At 40.9% G+C, this 13,312-nt stretch overlaps 1 protein-coding gene across 1 annotated transcript in view; it reads left to right on the plus strand.

Moving 5' to 3' along the window:
- USP20 (ubiquitin specific peptidase 20) overlaps positions 1–13,312 on the plus strand; it is a 68,324-nt gene that overhangs the window by 36,356 nt on the left and 18,656 nt on the right. The window contains exons 9-17 of the mRNA XM_089669043.1: positions 3,913–3,991; positions 4,089–4,440; positions 4,722–4,859; positions 5,521–5,633; positions 7,537–7,709; positions 9,810–9,904; positions 11,875–11,908; positions 12,000–12,045; positions 12,885–13,065. Of these exons, the coding sequence (XP_089525169.1) occupies positions 3,913–3,991; positions 4,089–4,440; positions 4,722–4,859; positions 5,521–5,633; positions 7,537–7,709; positions 9,810–9,904; positions 11,875–11,908; positions 12,000–12,045; positions 12,885–13,065 (1,211 nt within the window). The remainder of the gene's footprint in view (positions 1–3,912; positions 3,992–4,088; positions 4,441–4,721; positions 4,860–5,520; positions 5,634–7,536; positions 7,710–9,809; positions 9,905–11,874; positions 11,909–11,999; positions 12,046–12,884; positions 13,066–13,312) is intronic.

Consider the following 13,312-nt stretch of genomic DNA (forward strand, 5'->3'; position numbering starts at 1 on the left):
GATCACATGGCTGCTGAATTCTTGGTCTTCACTGAGCAGAGAGCAGTGACTGTCAGTCATCAACCTCTGCTCTGCCCCTCCCGCACTCTCTGGAGTGCTGGGTTTTACAGAGGGCGGTAGTGACTTGCCCAGGTTCTCAGCAAAGCACTGAGAGACCGAGCAAGCTGCTGGTCAGGCATGTGAGTGGCTCCTGACATTTAAGTCAGGATCCTTTCAGGGTCTGGATAGGCCCTGTGATGTCATCTGACAGCAAGCTTTAGCCCACTGTTGACTGAATCTGAGTCACAGGAGTGCAGAAATAAGTACCCAGAAGTGAGGTATGGCCAAAAAAGCTTTGTCCATACTTCTCTTTAAAATGTAGCAAATAGAGAAAACACTCAGCTAAAAAATAAAATTATGTACTATAAAAGTTAAAAGGAACAAGTCCACACAAGGGTAAAGTGAACATCAATCAGTGTGTTCTTTAAACAACTATCATGAATCAAGGAGGGCAGGGGTGCCATCTTTCAACACCAGTGAATAAGGATTTTTACCTTCTTATGACGGTGATTCTCTTGGAGTTTTGAATGTAAATCAATTGACACATTTCAGGACATAGAAATATACTGTATATTTGTGGATTTACAGTCTGTTGGGAAGGGAACAGCACTATTTGACCACATTGTGGTTGTTTTTCTTGATTTACTGGGTATAGTTTCTCCTCTGTTTTTCCCTATCCAAGGGGCCATATGGAAGGGTACATCTATAAGATTTTCTGATATTGTGCTGTTGAAGGGCTTGAGTGGTACATATTGATACCCCTGAGATACAGCCAACTATCATTTACACATACATAAAATGTTGGCGCGAGTCCTGAAGAAGCGAGCAGATTGCAAAATGTGTTGATCTAGAACACCAACAACATTCAATGATGTGGTTGACGTGGTTCATGATAGTTATTTTAAAAAAAAACCACAGATTTATGGTCACTTTATACTTGTGTGGACTTGTTCCCTTTAACTTTTGTAATAAATTATTTTTCTATTCTTCTCTAATTGGTACATTTAAAGTCCCCAATATTTTGCTTTCCATCTCCTCCCTCGCCCTGGTTCACACTGAATCTGACTTTGAAATTGAACTACTTCACTTGAAGTAGCGCAAATTCAAAGCTGCAGATCAGTGCGATTTGTACCTCCGATTTCATTGTAGCTTTTGGCTTCATTTAACAGAAGTCAATACAAGTCAAAATGAAATCAGAAAAAAGTAGTGCAGGGACTATTTTTGAAATTGCACTGATTAAGACCATGGAAATGCATTAGATGTGACTTCAGGTGCAATTTGTAAATTGCCAGTCGCACCTGAAGTTGCACCGGTGTGAACCATGGCTAATCTGCATAAGTTGTGGTACCAATAGTATACAAGATATATGGTTATGAACCCGCCCTCTAACCTTTTGATCCAATACAAGTCAACAACATGCTCCCCATAACTAAATAAAAATAAAAGTGCAAAACATAGAAATAAAATAATTTCACATAGGTAAAGTTTTCCTATAAAACACAATACGGGAGACATAAATGTTAAACAATGAGGTTGTACTAACACAAACATAAATCTACAGCACCCCTCCATTGGTCACAAATATCGGGAGGGTTTTGAGCAGTTTGGCAAAAATAGTCCTTCCCACACTCTGTTTAATTAGTAGGTGAAGGGTAGAACAAAGCTTCATTTAACAGAAGTCAATACAAGTCAAAATGAAATCAGAAAAAAGTAGTGCAGGGACTATTTTTGAAATTGCACTGATTAAGACCATGGAAATGCATTAGATGTGACTTCAGGTGCAATTTGTAAATTGCCAGTCGCACCTGAAGTTGCACCGGTGTGAACCATGGCTAATCTGCATAAGTTGTGGTACCAATAGTATACAAGATATATGGTTATGAACCCGCCCTCTAACCTTTTGATCCAATACAAGTCAACAACATGCTCCCCATAACTAAATAAAAATAAAAGTGCAAAACATAGAAATAAAATAATTTCACATAGGTAAAGTTTTCCTATAAAACACAATACGGGAGACATAAATGTTAAACAATGAGGTTGTACTAACACAAACATAAATCTACAGCACCCCTCCATTGGTCACAAATATCGGGAGGGTTTTGAGCAGTTTGGCAAAAATAGTCCTTCCCACACTCTGTTTAATTAGTAGGTGAAGGGTAGAACAAAGCAAACATCTAATGTAACCACATTAGGTAGTCTTTACACCCTCAGGGAGCTAGCCTATGTCTGTTACATACTCCACATAATATGGCAATTATCAGCCCCAGGACTATGAATGAAAGGGAAAAAGGGAAAGAAACCGTAAAGTAAAAAAGTATAAAAAGAAAAGTGCACCCTACCAGTCGAAATATGGACTGTCTGACTCAATTCATGAGGCATCCGTAAACGTATTTATTCCAGGGATTCCAGATTTTTTCAAAGGCGGCAAGTTTATCATGCAGAATTGCCAAAAGGCATTCGTTAATAATAATCCATGACAACTTGGCCTTCAGTACATCGAATGAAATTGTGGGGGATTCCCATAACCTGGCAACAGCATTTATCTTTGTAGCAGCCAGAATTTCTATTAGTCTCCTCGTGTATCTCGATGTCCCCTCCCCTGGGCATCCCAATAGTGCCTGTTGTGGAGATTTATTGAGGATCACCGGGGAATGGAGGTAAATAAAATTGTATATGCGGATCCAGAAGCTCTTCACTTTTGGGCAGGTCCACCACATATGGAACACTGTGCCTTCCAGGCCATATCGCATACCGCAGTTTTAATTGATTTTTCACGTGTTGAAAACCTTCCCTGGTAGTGTGTCATAATCATTCTCTCATCTATAGAAAATGGTGAATGACTCAGGGGTGGATTCTAGAGCTATTTCAAGGAGGGGGCGCAGATACCTCACTGCCTGTTTATGGCCAGATTTAAGTATATACAATATAAAGTCGTGCTTTGTTTGACCCCCTTCCACACATAACATTTGAGATGAGTTCTTCTCTAATAGCTGGTTCATAAAAGCCATTATTTCCCTCAATGTAATTTTTGAGAATATTAAAACCTAATGATTTATAGTGGAGTATATTATAGCATTGTAATATACCTGGTTCTCACCTACAGACACATTGGAAGAATACAGCATGAAATCCAACTAACAATTCATTTTGCTTTAAATGGAGAAAAATAGGACCTCAGGAAAATATCACTGTGTTTACCTAGTGTCAAGTCAAGTCAAGTCAGCATTACGAAGCTCGTCCAGCTATATTCTCCACTCACTGCTGCAGCCTGTCTAAGGTGTCAAGTGGATTCTTCACTGAGGTCAAGTGAGGCCAACACTAGACTCGAGAGCCTGGTGTACACCGTGAGCAGCTTGCGAGGAGGTCTCTGTACTAACTATTCAATGTTAATAGAGCGATCTCCCTGCTGTGCTATTCTGACCCCCCGCCAGAATGCCAGAACACACTGGTCAGCACTCGCAGCCATTGGCTGCAAGCGCTGATTGGATGCCAATCAGCTGCTGGTTTACTAGCATTCTTGTTCAACAGAAGCTGGTCATGAGATTTGCTTCTTTCAAACAAGAACCTGTACACACTGGCCACATGTTGGACAGTATTGGCTGTAACAGCTGATTTTGGCCGATATTTGGCCTGTATGTACGGGATTTAACATATGTGGCCAGCAAGGAGTGTTGTTTGCTGGAAGACCATTAAAGCTCTGGCTCTAGTCTAGGCAGTAGAGAAGCAAAGGTGTAAGTGTATATGGGGCTGACAAGGGTCACTTGAAATCCACGCCGTTGGCAAAAAGAAATGGAATACTGCTTTTGGTGAACACTGTTTATTATACATTTTATTGCATTTTTATTTTGCTAACTAACTGTACACACTCAGTCCTAGTTACGTGGTGCCTTCAAGTCTGTACCATGGGATAAAGCTGATTAACCCCTTGTTCCGTGGATACGCCCAGCAGGTAAGTACCCAAATTTTGCTTCAGATACGTAGATGTCTTTATAGAGACCAAGGTGGAACACATACTTTCATCTGCTTGCTATTCTGGACTTTTCTAGGACACGCAAGAGTTTCTCCGATGTCTGATGGACCAGTTACATGAAGAGCTAAAGGAACCATTGCCCACTGAAAGCCAAGAGCAAGATGAAGAGGAGAGGGAAGTGGAGCGGGAGCCGGAACGTGGTATCACAGATGATGACTCCATGACATGTGACTCTGGAGTGGAATCAGGTGACAGGGATGGGGGTGAAGGCTCTCTGGCTGAGATGGAGCTGTTGATACGGGAAGAAGCAGGACGGTCAATATCAGAAAAAGAAAAGCTGAAGGAAAGAAGTCTTTCATACTGCCACCGCAGAACCAGTTCTGAGCAAGCGGATGAGGATGCTGATGTGGACACGGCAATGATACCTGGTAAGACCTGCCTGAAACAGAGCTTATTCATTGTTCACAAATTATTAGGCACTTATTAAAGTGGCTCTGTTGTTTTAAAAACAAAACTTCTCAGTGCGCACACTTTATACCTGTAGCAGACTCCAAAACTTTCACTGCGATGGACAGCCTCAGTGGCCATTCCACATTGTAATCAAATATATCGTTTCGTAATATTAGAAGTAAATAAAATGACAATGACTGCCGAATAAAAGAAGGTACAGATATTTTTAACTTCTCTATTTCTTTTCCAATCCATCTAGAGCCTGACAATGAGGCCTACATGAATTGCTCCTCTCGCCCCTGCAGCCCTCACCCTGCTGAAACACACCCCAAAATCTCCAGCAGTCCACCCCGTTCCAGCCCCTTGCGTTCAGCACACTCTTATGTCTTAAAGAAAGGTAAGCATGCCTAACGATGTCCACAAATTGGGATGAATAAACCATTCATAAAGTGGACTTGCATAAAAATGTAACACTTTCCTATTTCATTCTGCCTGATAAAAATCTAAAACAAAAATAAACTGCTAGAAGGAATAAATAAAAAATACCTTGGACCCCAGCTTCCAGCCATTTTCTGAAGGTGCCCATGCCATGCCTCACTGCTGTCTTTTGGAAAAGCTACCGAGCATTGGAAATCTAGCAAAGAATGCCTTCTAACATGGTACAAGAGCATATACTCCCCTTATTTCGTCTTTTTTTTTTTAATCAGTGACTTTGATCTTAGGGGTTGGGGGTAGGAAATAAGCAGACAATTTTCATGCAAAGTCTTCTTTAAAACTAGAGATATGAGCCACATGGAGAGTGCAATGTTGGTTGGTCCAGTTGGTTGGCCAAGTCATAGACCTGCATTGTAAGAAGGAGCAGTAGTGCACAATTGGAATAAGTGGAACATTGAAATGAAGAAAGAAGAGCTTGTCTGGAACAAACATGACTACCACCATGTACATATGTAATTGAAAACTATACATAGAAACAACACATTGAACATTATACATTGAAAAGGCTGTAAAATACCCTTTAATAGTTGAAATGGTTTAACTTTCGTAATTTGCTTTTACAGCGCAGGTTTTGAGTGGAGGAAAGCGCAAGTCTGAGATCAAATACCGCAGTGTCATCTCTGATATCTTTGATGGGTCCATTCTTAGCTTGGTCCAGTGTCTCACCTGTGACAGGGTATGTGACCTGCTCTTGCTTACTGAACCAAAGGTGAAGCTGAACCCACTTGGTGTAAAGAGTGCTCTTCCAGCATTCAGCCAGTGTTAGCTGCATATCTGACACATAATGCATGGCAAGTCTCACAACTTCATAATGTAGCTAATCTAAGAGATTTTATAAGTTTCCCTTTATCCTTCTAGAACAGGGGTGGCCCAACACAGAATTCTAAATCGAACACCTAGAGGGATGCCGTGTTTGGCATAGCATGCATGGCTGTGGCTGGCACAGACAAGCGGGGCCCAGGCATGTCAGGAGGGATGCTGGGGATGCTGTTTTTGCTACAATACGGGCAGCACATGAAGGAACTTCCACTAGCCAAGAGGGTGCCATATGGGGGTGCTGAGGTGGGCTGCAATCCCCCTAAGATTTAGTGTTTCTAAAGGCTCAAGGGTTCTTACCTTTATGCATTCCATGCATGAAGGTAAAAAACCTTCTATGTGCCGCATCTCTGAAAACAACAGCTGAAAAAAATTACTTTTATTGATACAAAAAATGTATCAGTCCTTATGGACTTTTTTATTTTTTAATATTAATAAAATATCATAGGTAAGTTTAATCAGCTGTCATTATTATCACTGGAGGCATAATTAAAGTGCCATTGGTCTTTGTGTTCACATGTGGATGATGCCTCCCACAGTGTAATTTCAGCATATCATCTATATACAACACTCCACCTATCTGAGTATTTGCAACAGTGTCAAATATCGCACTAGTTTTATGTTGCTCTCTTTTACTTTTATAGTGATCTTCCCAATTTTTTTTGCTCATCATCTATTGTTAGTGTATTCTATGGGTGGCCCGAGACAATTCCTCTTCTTCCAATGCAGCTCAGGAGAGTCAAGGGGTTGGACACCCTGATCTAGAACATGTTGGTCTTCACTACGTATGGTTGACAAGTGTTGCTTAAAGTGTTACTAAACCCACAACAGTAAAATCAATCTGTATATGCAGTAAAGCATGCTTGTTATACTCACTGTGGAACCTAAGAGGTTAATCCTCTGCGTTGTGAAAAAACGCTGTTTGATCCTGATTTCTCTGATCCTTCCCTTTTTCCAGTGCCCCTCTCTTTTCTCCTGACAAGACATATCGTGTGGAGTCACTCTGCACATGCTCAGTTTGGTGTGTATCCTAGACAGGTTTTTTTTTTCTTCTTGGGAGAGTGCATGTGATCAGCAGAGGGCCAATTAGCACTGTCCAGAGACATACGTCAGGGGTCCTGCATTTTCCTAGAGCAGAATGAAAACGCCTCCTACAAGTTTTAACCAGTGCTCTGCTGGTACACTGATAGAAGTCACAAGACTGCTCTAACTGCTGATGAGAAAAGGTATTTAGCAGTTTATATTTACTAAAATAATTGCAATTCCATGCTCTGTGTAATGTGGGAGACTGGATATAATGAATGCACGGTCTGGTGTTTAGTAACACTTTAATGCAAGCCTGTCCATGCAAGGCAAAGCAACAGATTTGCATTAATTCCACCCCTACCTGTCAACACATTATCACCTCTCCTTTGCCTTAAGCAGCACTGTTCTGCTTAATTACCAGAAGTGATAAGATATGTCCAAATAACAAGCAGCATGTGACTCTCACCCATTTCTCCTATATACCATTGTTGATGCTTGGTAATTGGTCCATGGGAATGGGAAGCCCGTCTCAGCCCTGTGTAGGCCTAGAGTGACACAGAACTTATACAGCGGTTCCTATACTCACTTTTGGTGGCTGTACAGAGTGGAAGTGCTGCTGGGGAAAGCAGCATTAAAGAGAATCTGTTGCTTTGTCCTACAGTTATTTGGAACTAACAGAAGCAATTAATATAACATACACACTGAATTATTTTAAACCGTTTGTATATTTTGGTCAGGTGTCCACCACCATCGAAACCTTTCAGGACCTGTCTTTACCTATCCCAGGAAAGGAGGATCTGGCAAAGCTTCATTCCACCATTCATCAAAGTGCTGTCTCTAAAGTTGGCCCCTGTGGAGATAGCTACAACTCTCAGGGGTGGCTGGCCTTCCTCATGGACTACATCCGCAGGTATCTTCACCAAAAGCTTATCACAGATCACTGCTTTATTAACACATAGTGTGCTGTCTGACCTGAATTAAGAATGATCCACTGAACTACACATCCAAGATGCCCAGAAACTGTAAGTTATCTTGGCCTTGTGCAATCATCCTGCTTCCCTGGCTGTAAGAAACCTAGTGTTCTGGGAACACCTAATCTTGAAGCTGCGCAGGGTATGGATTTCCAAGGAGTCATTCTGGAATTGTACATTCTCCAGGAGAACCTGATTCTAGTTATGCCACAGTTATTAAAAAAAAAAAAAAGATACACAGTCACAGGGTTGTAGATTCCTGGTGGCATTGTGTATGTATGGGAAAAGTCATTTAGAATCATTGACAAGATGGGTTAGGCTCTCTATAGATCTATGCTTTCTTTGGCTGCCAGAGATCATGGGGAGGTTATGTCATTCTTACACTCATGTAAGTTGAATGAACATAATTGATTTTACCAAGTAATTCGTTAGATTTCACCTATACAGTAGGAAAGTGTTACCCAAAAGCAACAAATGAGGTACCAGCTGTCTTTTTTCCAGGCCACATCTAATTCGTAGCTTAAAACTCCAGTTTGTTTAAGTTGTATTGCTTCAGAAATTTTAAATCCTCAAAACTAACCTGTTAACATTTTTTACCTCCTTATCTTTTAATGGCAGAGCATCTAATGTGCAACACAGTTCCTGACGACCCTCATAGGGTATAAAATACCAAATTGCAGATCACCGAAACGTGTTGGGGCATGGCCTAATTGGTGGGCGTGTACAGGCTGTCAGACAGAGAGCAGGGACCAGAGATTCAGCTTAGTGGCGGCTATAGCCACTAGCTGACCAAAGTGTATGTACGGAGTTCTCGGTGATTCTGTGAGTAGGACTTTTCTGTGTGGTACAATAAAGCTCATATGTTTTTATAGAATTACACAATTGTGCTGCTTTTTTTCTTTCTGGAGAATGTGATGTCCACATGTTAAGTGAATTACCAGCTGGAGGGAACGAGCAAGCAGCTCCATTGAGAAGTGTAGTGAGCTCATATTGCCGATCTGTTTATCAGAAAGGCAAAAGGCTTTGGTGAGTGATGCCCTGAGGGGAGTGGGTCAGAAAGCATGGATATATCACCATATATTTAATTGAAGTGTTAAAATAAAGCACACTGAGTACTGTTTGGGAATGGGCTCTCTTGAATGGATTAATTAGTGACTGTTTTCAATTTAAATGAATTTTGCACAATGAGAATTTATAATGGTGCACTATATATCATCATGATAGGAACATTTGGATGAATAATGATATGCTTTTTTGGAGGTGACATATTTAACAATATTCGGTGTTGTATATGTATTTATTATATATTTAATTTGTGTGGTATATAGGGCTGCAAGGCATATTTATATATTTTTGTGATCTGAATTTTGACGTTTATGATTTGGGTGTATATTGCAGTAGCAAAGGTACTAATTGCTTATTTGTTTTATATTCAGTCCCTTTTTTTAAAAAATATTGTGGAGTGGGGTTGAACTTAACTATTTTGGACCATTATTTATTGTGCCCTAGAATACATCATGGTCATTTTTAATGCATCTCATTCTGGTTCAGTGCAGGGAAAAAAGCCCATTGCGTCACTGAAGCTGACATTCTACTTTTAAACATTAAGGGCCAGCTCACACTACATGCGTTTCAGTGTGCTTTTTTCTGCATCCAAAATGCACAGAAAGTAGGTTATATGGTTGTCAATGTTATAGGTCACATCAGTGCTTGCAGCTCCAGTGCTTTCTGGATGCAGAGAAAAAAGTAGAACAGGCTGCATTTTTCCTGCACAGAACTGTACTGGAACGCGGTAAAACACATAAAAAACGCACCACAACACACCAAAAAGTTCTGAAACACACGTCCCTATTTAAATTGAAGAGAAAGAGAGGGAAAAAAATTAACTGGAATGCATCAAAAACACACTGGAACGTGTCAAAAACGCCCATGCAAGAACGCACCTGGACTGCGTTTCTATAGTGTGAACCGGCCCTAAAAGGAACAGTGAGTGGATAGCTATGTATGACATAACTTGGTGCCCGGGTCTCTTTATACAGGTTTGTGGTTTCCTGCATTCCAAGCTGGTTCTGGGGCCCAGTAGTCACATTGGAGGATTGCCTAGCTGCTTTTTTTGCTGCCGACGAATTAAAAGGTTAGATAAAGGTTTTTTTATTAGTAAAGATTTTGTATAATACCTGGGCAGTCTATTGTTTTCTAGCCTCTGTAGAAAGGTATGCTTGGGAAGGTGCAACTAAATGAAAGCTGCATCTGATCAAGTATGTACTCCAAATACAACTGCTTCCATTGTCCGCTGCATGATATGGGTTTTCCATTGTCCCCTGCATGATACGGGTTTTCCATTGTCCCCTGCATGATACGAGTTTTCCATTGTCCCCTGCATGATACGGGTTTTCCATTGTCCCCTGCATGATACGAGTTTTCCATTGTCCCCTGCATTATATGGGTTTTCCATTGTCCCCTGCACATGATATGGGTTTTCCATTGTCCCCTGCACATGATATGGGTTTTCCATTCTCCCCTGCACATGATATGGGTTTTCCATTGTCCCCTGCACATGATACGGGTTTTCCATTGTCCCCTGCACATGATACAGGTTTTCCATTGTCCCCTGCACATGATACGGGTTTTCCATTGTCCCCTGCACATGATACGGGTTTTCCATTGTCCCCTGCATGATACGGGTGTTCCATTGTCCCCTGCATGATACGGGTTTTCCATTGTCCCCTGCATGATACGGGTTTTCCATTGTCCCCTGCATGATACGGGTTTTCCATTGTCCCCTGCACATGATATGGGTTTTCCATTGTCCCCTGCACATGATATGGGTTTTCCATTGTCCCCTGCACATGATATGGGTTTTCCATTGTCCCCTGCACATGATATGGGTTTTCCATTGTCCCCTGCACATGATATGGGTTTTCCATTGTCCCCTGCACATGATACGGGTTTTCCATTGTCCCCTGCACATGATACGGGTTTTCCATTGTCCCCTGCACATGATACGGGTTTTCCATTGTCCCCTGCATGATACGGGTTTTCCATTGTCCCCTGCATGATACGGGTTTTCCATTGTCCCCTGCATGATACGGGTTTTCCATTGTCCCCTGCATGATATGGGTTTTCCATTGTCCCCTGCATGATATGGGTTTTCCATTGTCCCCTGCATGATATGGGTTTTCCATTGTCCCCTGCATGATATGGGTTTTCCATTGTCCCCTGCATGATGCGGGTTTTCTATTGTCCACTGCATGATATGGGTTTTCCAATGTCCCCTGCATGATATGGGCTTTAAGCTCCAATTCACACTTGTCCAGTGACTGGCATTTTACTGCACTGGTAGAATGCTAGTCACAGCTAGGACTCACAAAAAACAATTGTTTTCTTTGTGCCATATTCACACTGCAATGCAGCCCTGAGCTGCGATATAATGCAGGCATGCTGCGTTTTATCTCAGCATACCGTACAGCAGCGTTATGTAGTACAGTGACATGAATGAAGTATCGCTTTTGTGCACTTTAAATAAAGTTAATTTGAATAAAAAGGGAGCTGTGTGATGCGCTAAGTGGCACAACACACCACCTCCTACCACCAACACCGCAAAGCCGGAACAAAGCACTGCCCACATGCTAAACATGTACGCTGTACATATAGCACACCTGAATGGCTCATAAAGCTGCCCTTCCCTCTCCAAGTGTGAGTGCTGCTGTACAGTTTATTACAAGAGGCTGATATTCATATTATGAGCTCTCTGGCCTCATCAATACCACGTCAGGACCAGAGCCTTGCAAAAGCTGCTTTTAAAAATACATTATATTCAGATTTATGGCATATTTTTAGTGCTAGAGTCCTGAGTTTAATCCCCACTGAGGACATAGTTTGTATATTCTTCTCCTGTTTGTTTTGATCTCCTTCAGGCGCACATAAACCCATAATAGCCCATAATCATGCTGGCAGGGTACCTGGAGTCCAGGCAGAGTTACTCTGGGTGTGCATTAGATATATCTGACATTAACCAATGGCAAGATAGAGGATTCTCTCTACTCTGTAGAGAAGAAAAAATGTCAGCGCAAAATTATTAAATTTTCCTTTGTCTCCTCCTAGGTGATAATATGTATAGTTGTGAACGCTGTAAAAAGTAAGTGAACCTTCCACTTTGTGTGCTTGTTCAAATTGCAATGCCTAACAAAAACACTATGGATATCTGTTGTATTTTGTGTTTCCTGAAGGCTACGGAATGGTATCAAGTACTGTAAAGTTTTACGACTTCCAGAGGTGAGTGCTGCCCTTCACACCATGTTCTAGATCTCAATGCCCTGCGCACTGTTATCTATATTTCTTTCTTTATTACATATATATTAAAATTACTTTTTAGAAGTACACTATCATCCATACGTTAAATGTTTAAAAATGTAAATATGATATTCCTCCACCACTTCCTAATTCTATTAGTTTACCCTGGAGCACATCATTATATGGCTGCAGTAAAAGTGCTTATACATACACATCAGTTATCAGTAGAGGAGGGTTGTTTTAGGTCTAATTTGTGGATAATAAACACATGAATGGACTGCTCCAAACTATCCCACCCTATTATTATCCATTTTAGTATTGTTTTGGTTGGATGTTAAATTGTATTACATGACCACATCGGCCTGTGCGCGTGATTATTGTGTAGGTTTTTATTTCTGAGCATTCTGGAAGTTTGGCAGGAATACTGCAAATCCAGATCACACCAATGTGGCCATATGTAATTTATTAATATGTTATTAGTATTATTAAATTAAAATCCACAGTTTTTATAAGCCTGTATCTATGTTATATAGTGTCCTTGTACATACTGTAGATGGTAGTAGCACTCAAATCAAAGAGATCCGCCTGGGTGCTCCACACAAAGTGATATTACCTATAAAAGAAAGTTTTAGCTGTTCTCAGGCCTTCTAAAAGAGAAAATATGCAAATAGGTTCTATTACACCAATGTTTCGGGTCACAGCCCACCTTACTGTATACACCGTATATCATATTAGTAAGATCTTCGTTTCAGGCAGGGTGCTTGAGCTTTGTATCAAGGTGTGTGTATTTATATATAATTCTTATGGTCTTCTTCCCTCAGATTCTCTGTATACACTTGAAGCGCTTTCGCCATGAAGTAATGTATTCTTTGAAAATCAGCAGCCATGTCTCCTTCCCATTAGAGGGGCTAAACCTGCGTCCATTCCTGGCTAAGGAATGCGTGTCCCATATCACTACATACGACCTATTGGCAGTTATCTGTCATCATGGCACAGCAGGAAGTAAGTATATGAAGCTCTACTGATGAACCAACACACAGAAATTCATTAAAATTATCCTGTCTCAAGGTTGAGCAATTTAAAATGGTCATGTGATTAAAATTTGCATAGGCAGAGGTTACCTTCAGCAAAACATCAAACCTCAAAATGAACAGAAGATCCAGAGATGTGAAATTCTATGTAGGTCCTAATTTCAGTAAAAGTCAAATTTGTTTTCAATTATTGTAAATTTTTATTGAAGGCCACAGCC

This window comes from Staurois parvus, unplaced genomic scaffold (assembly GCF_062004578.1).
Source record: "Staurois parvus isolate SC_StPar_1 unplaced genomic scaffold, SC_StPar_1.0 ptg000068l, whole genome shotgun sequence".
Lineage (NCBI taxonomy): Eukaryota > Metazoa > Chordata > Amphibia > Anura > Ranidae > Staurois > Staurois parvus.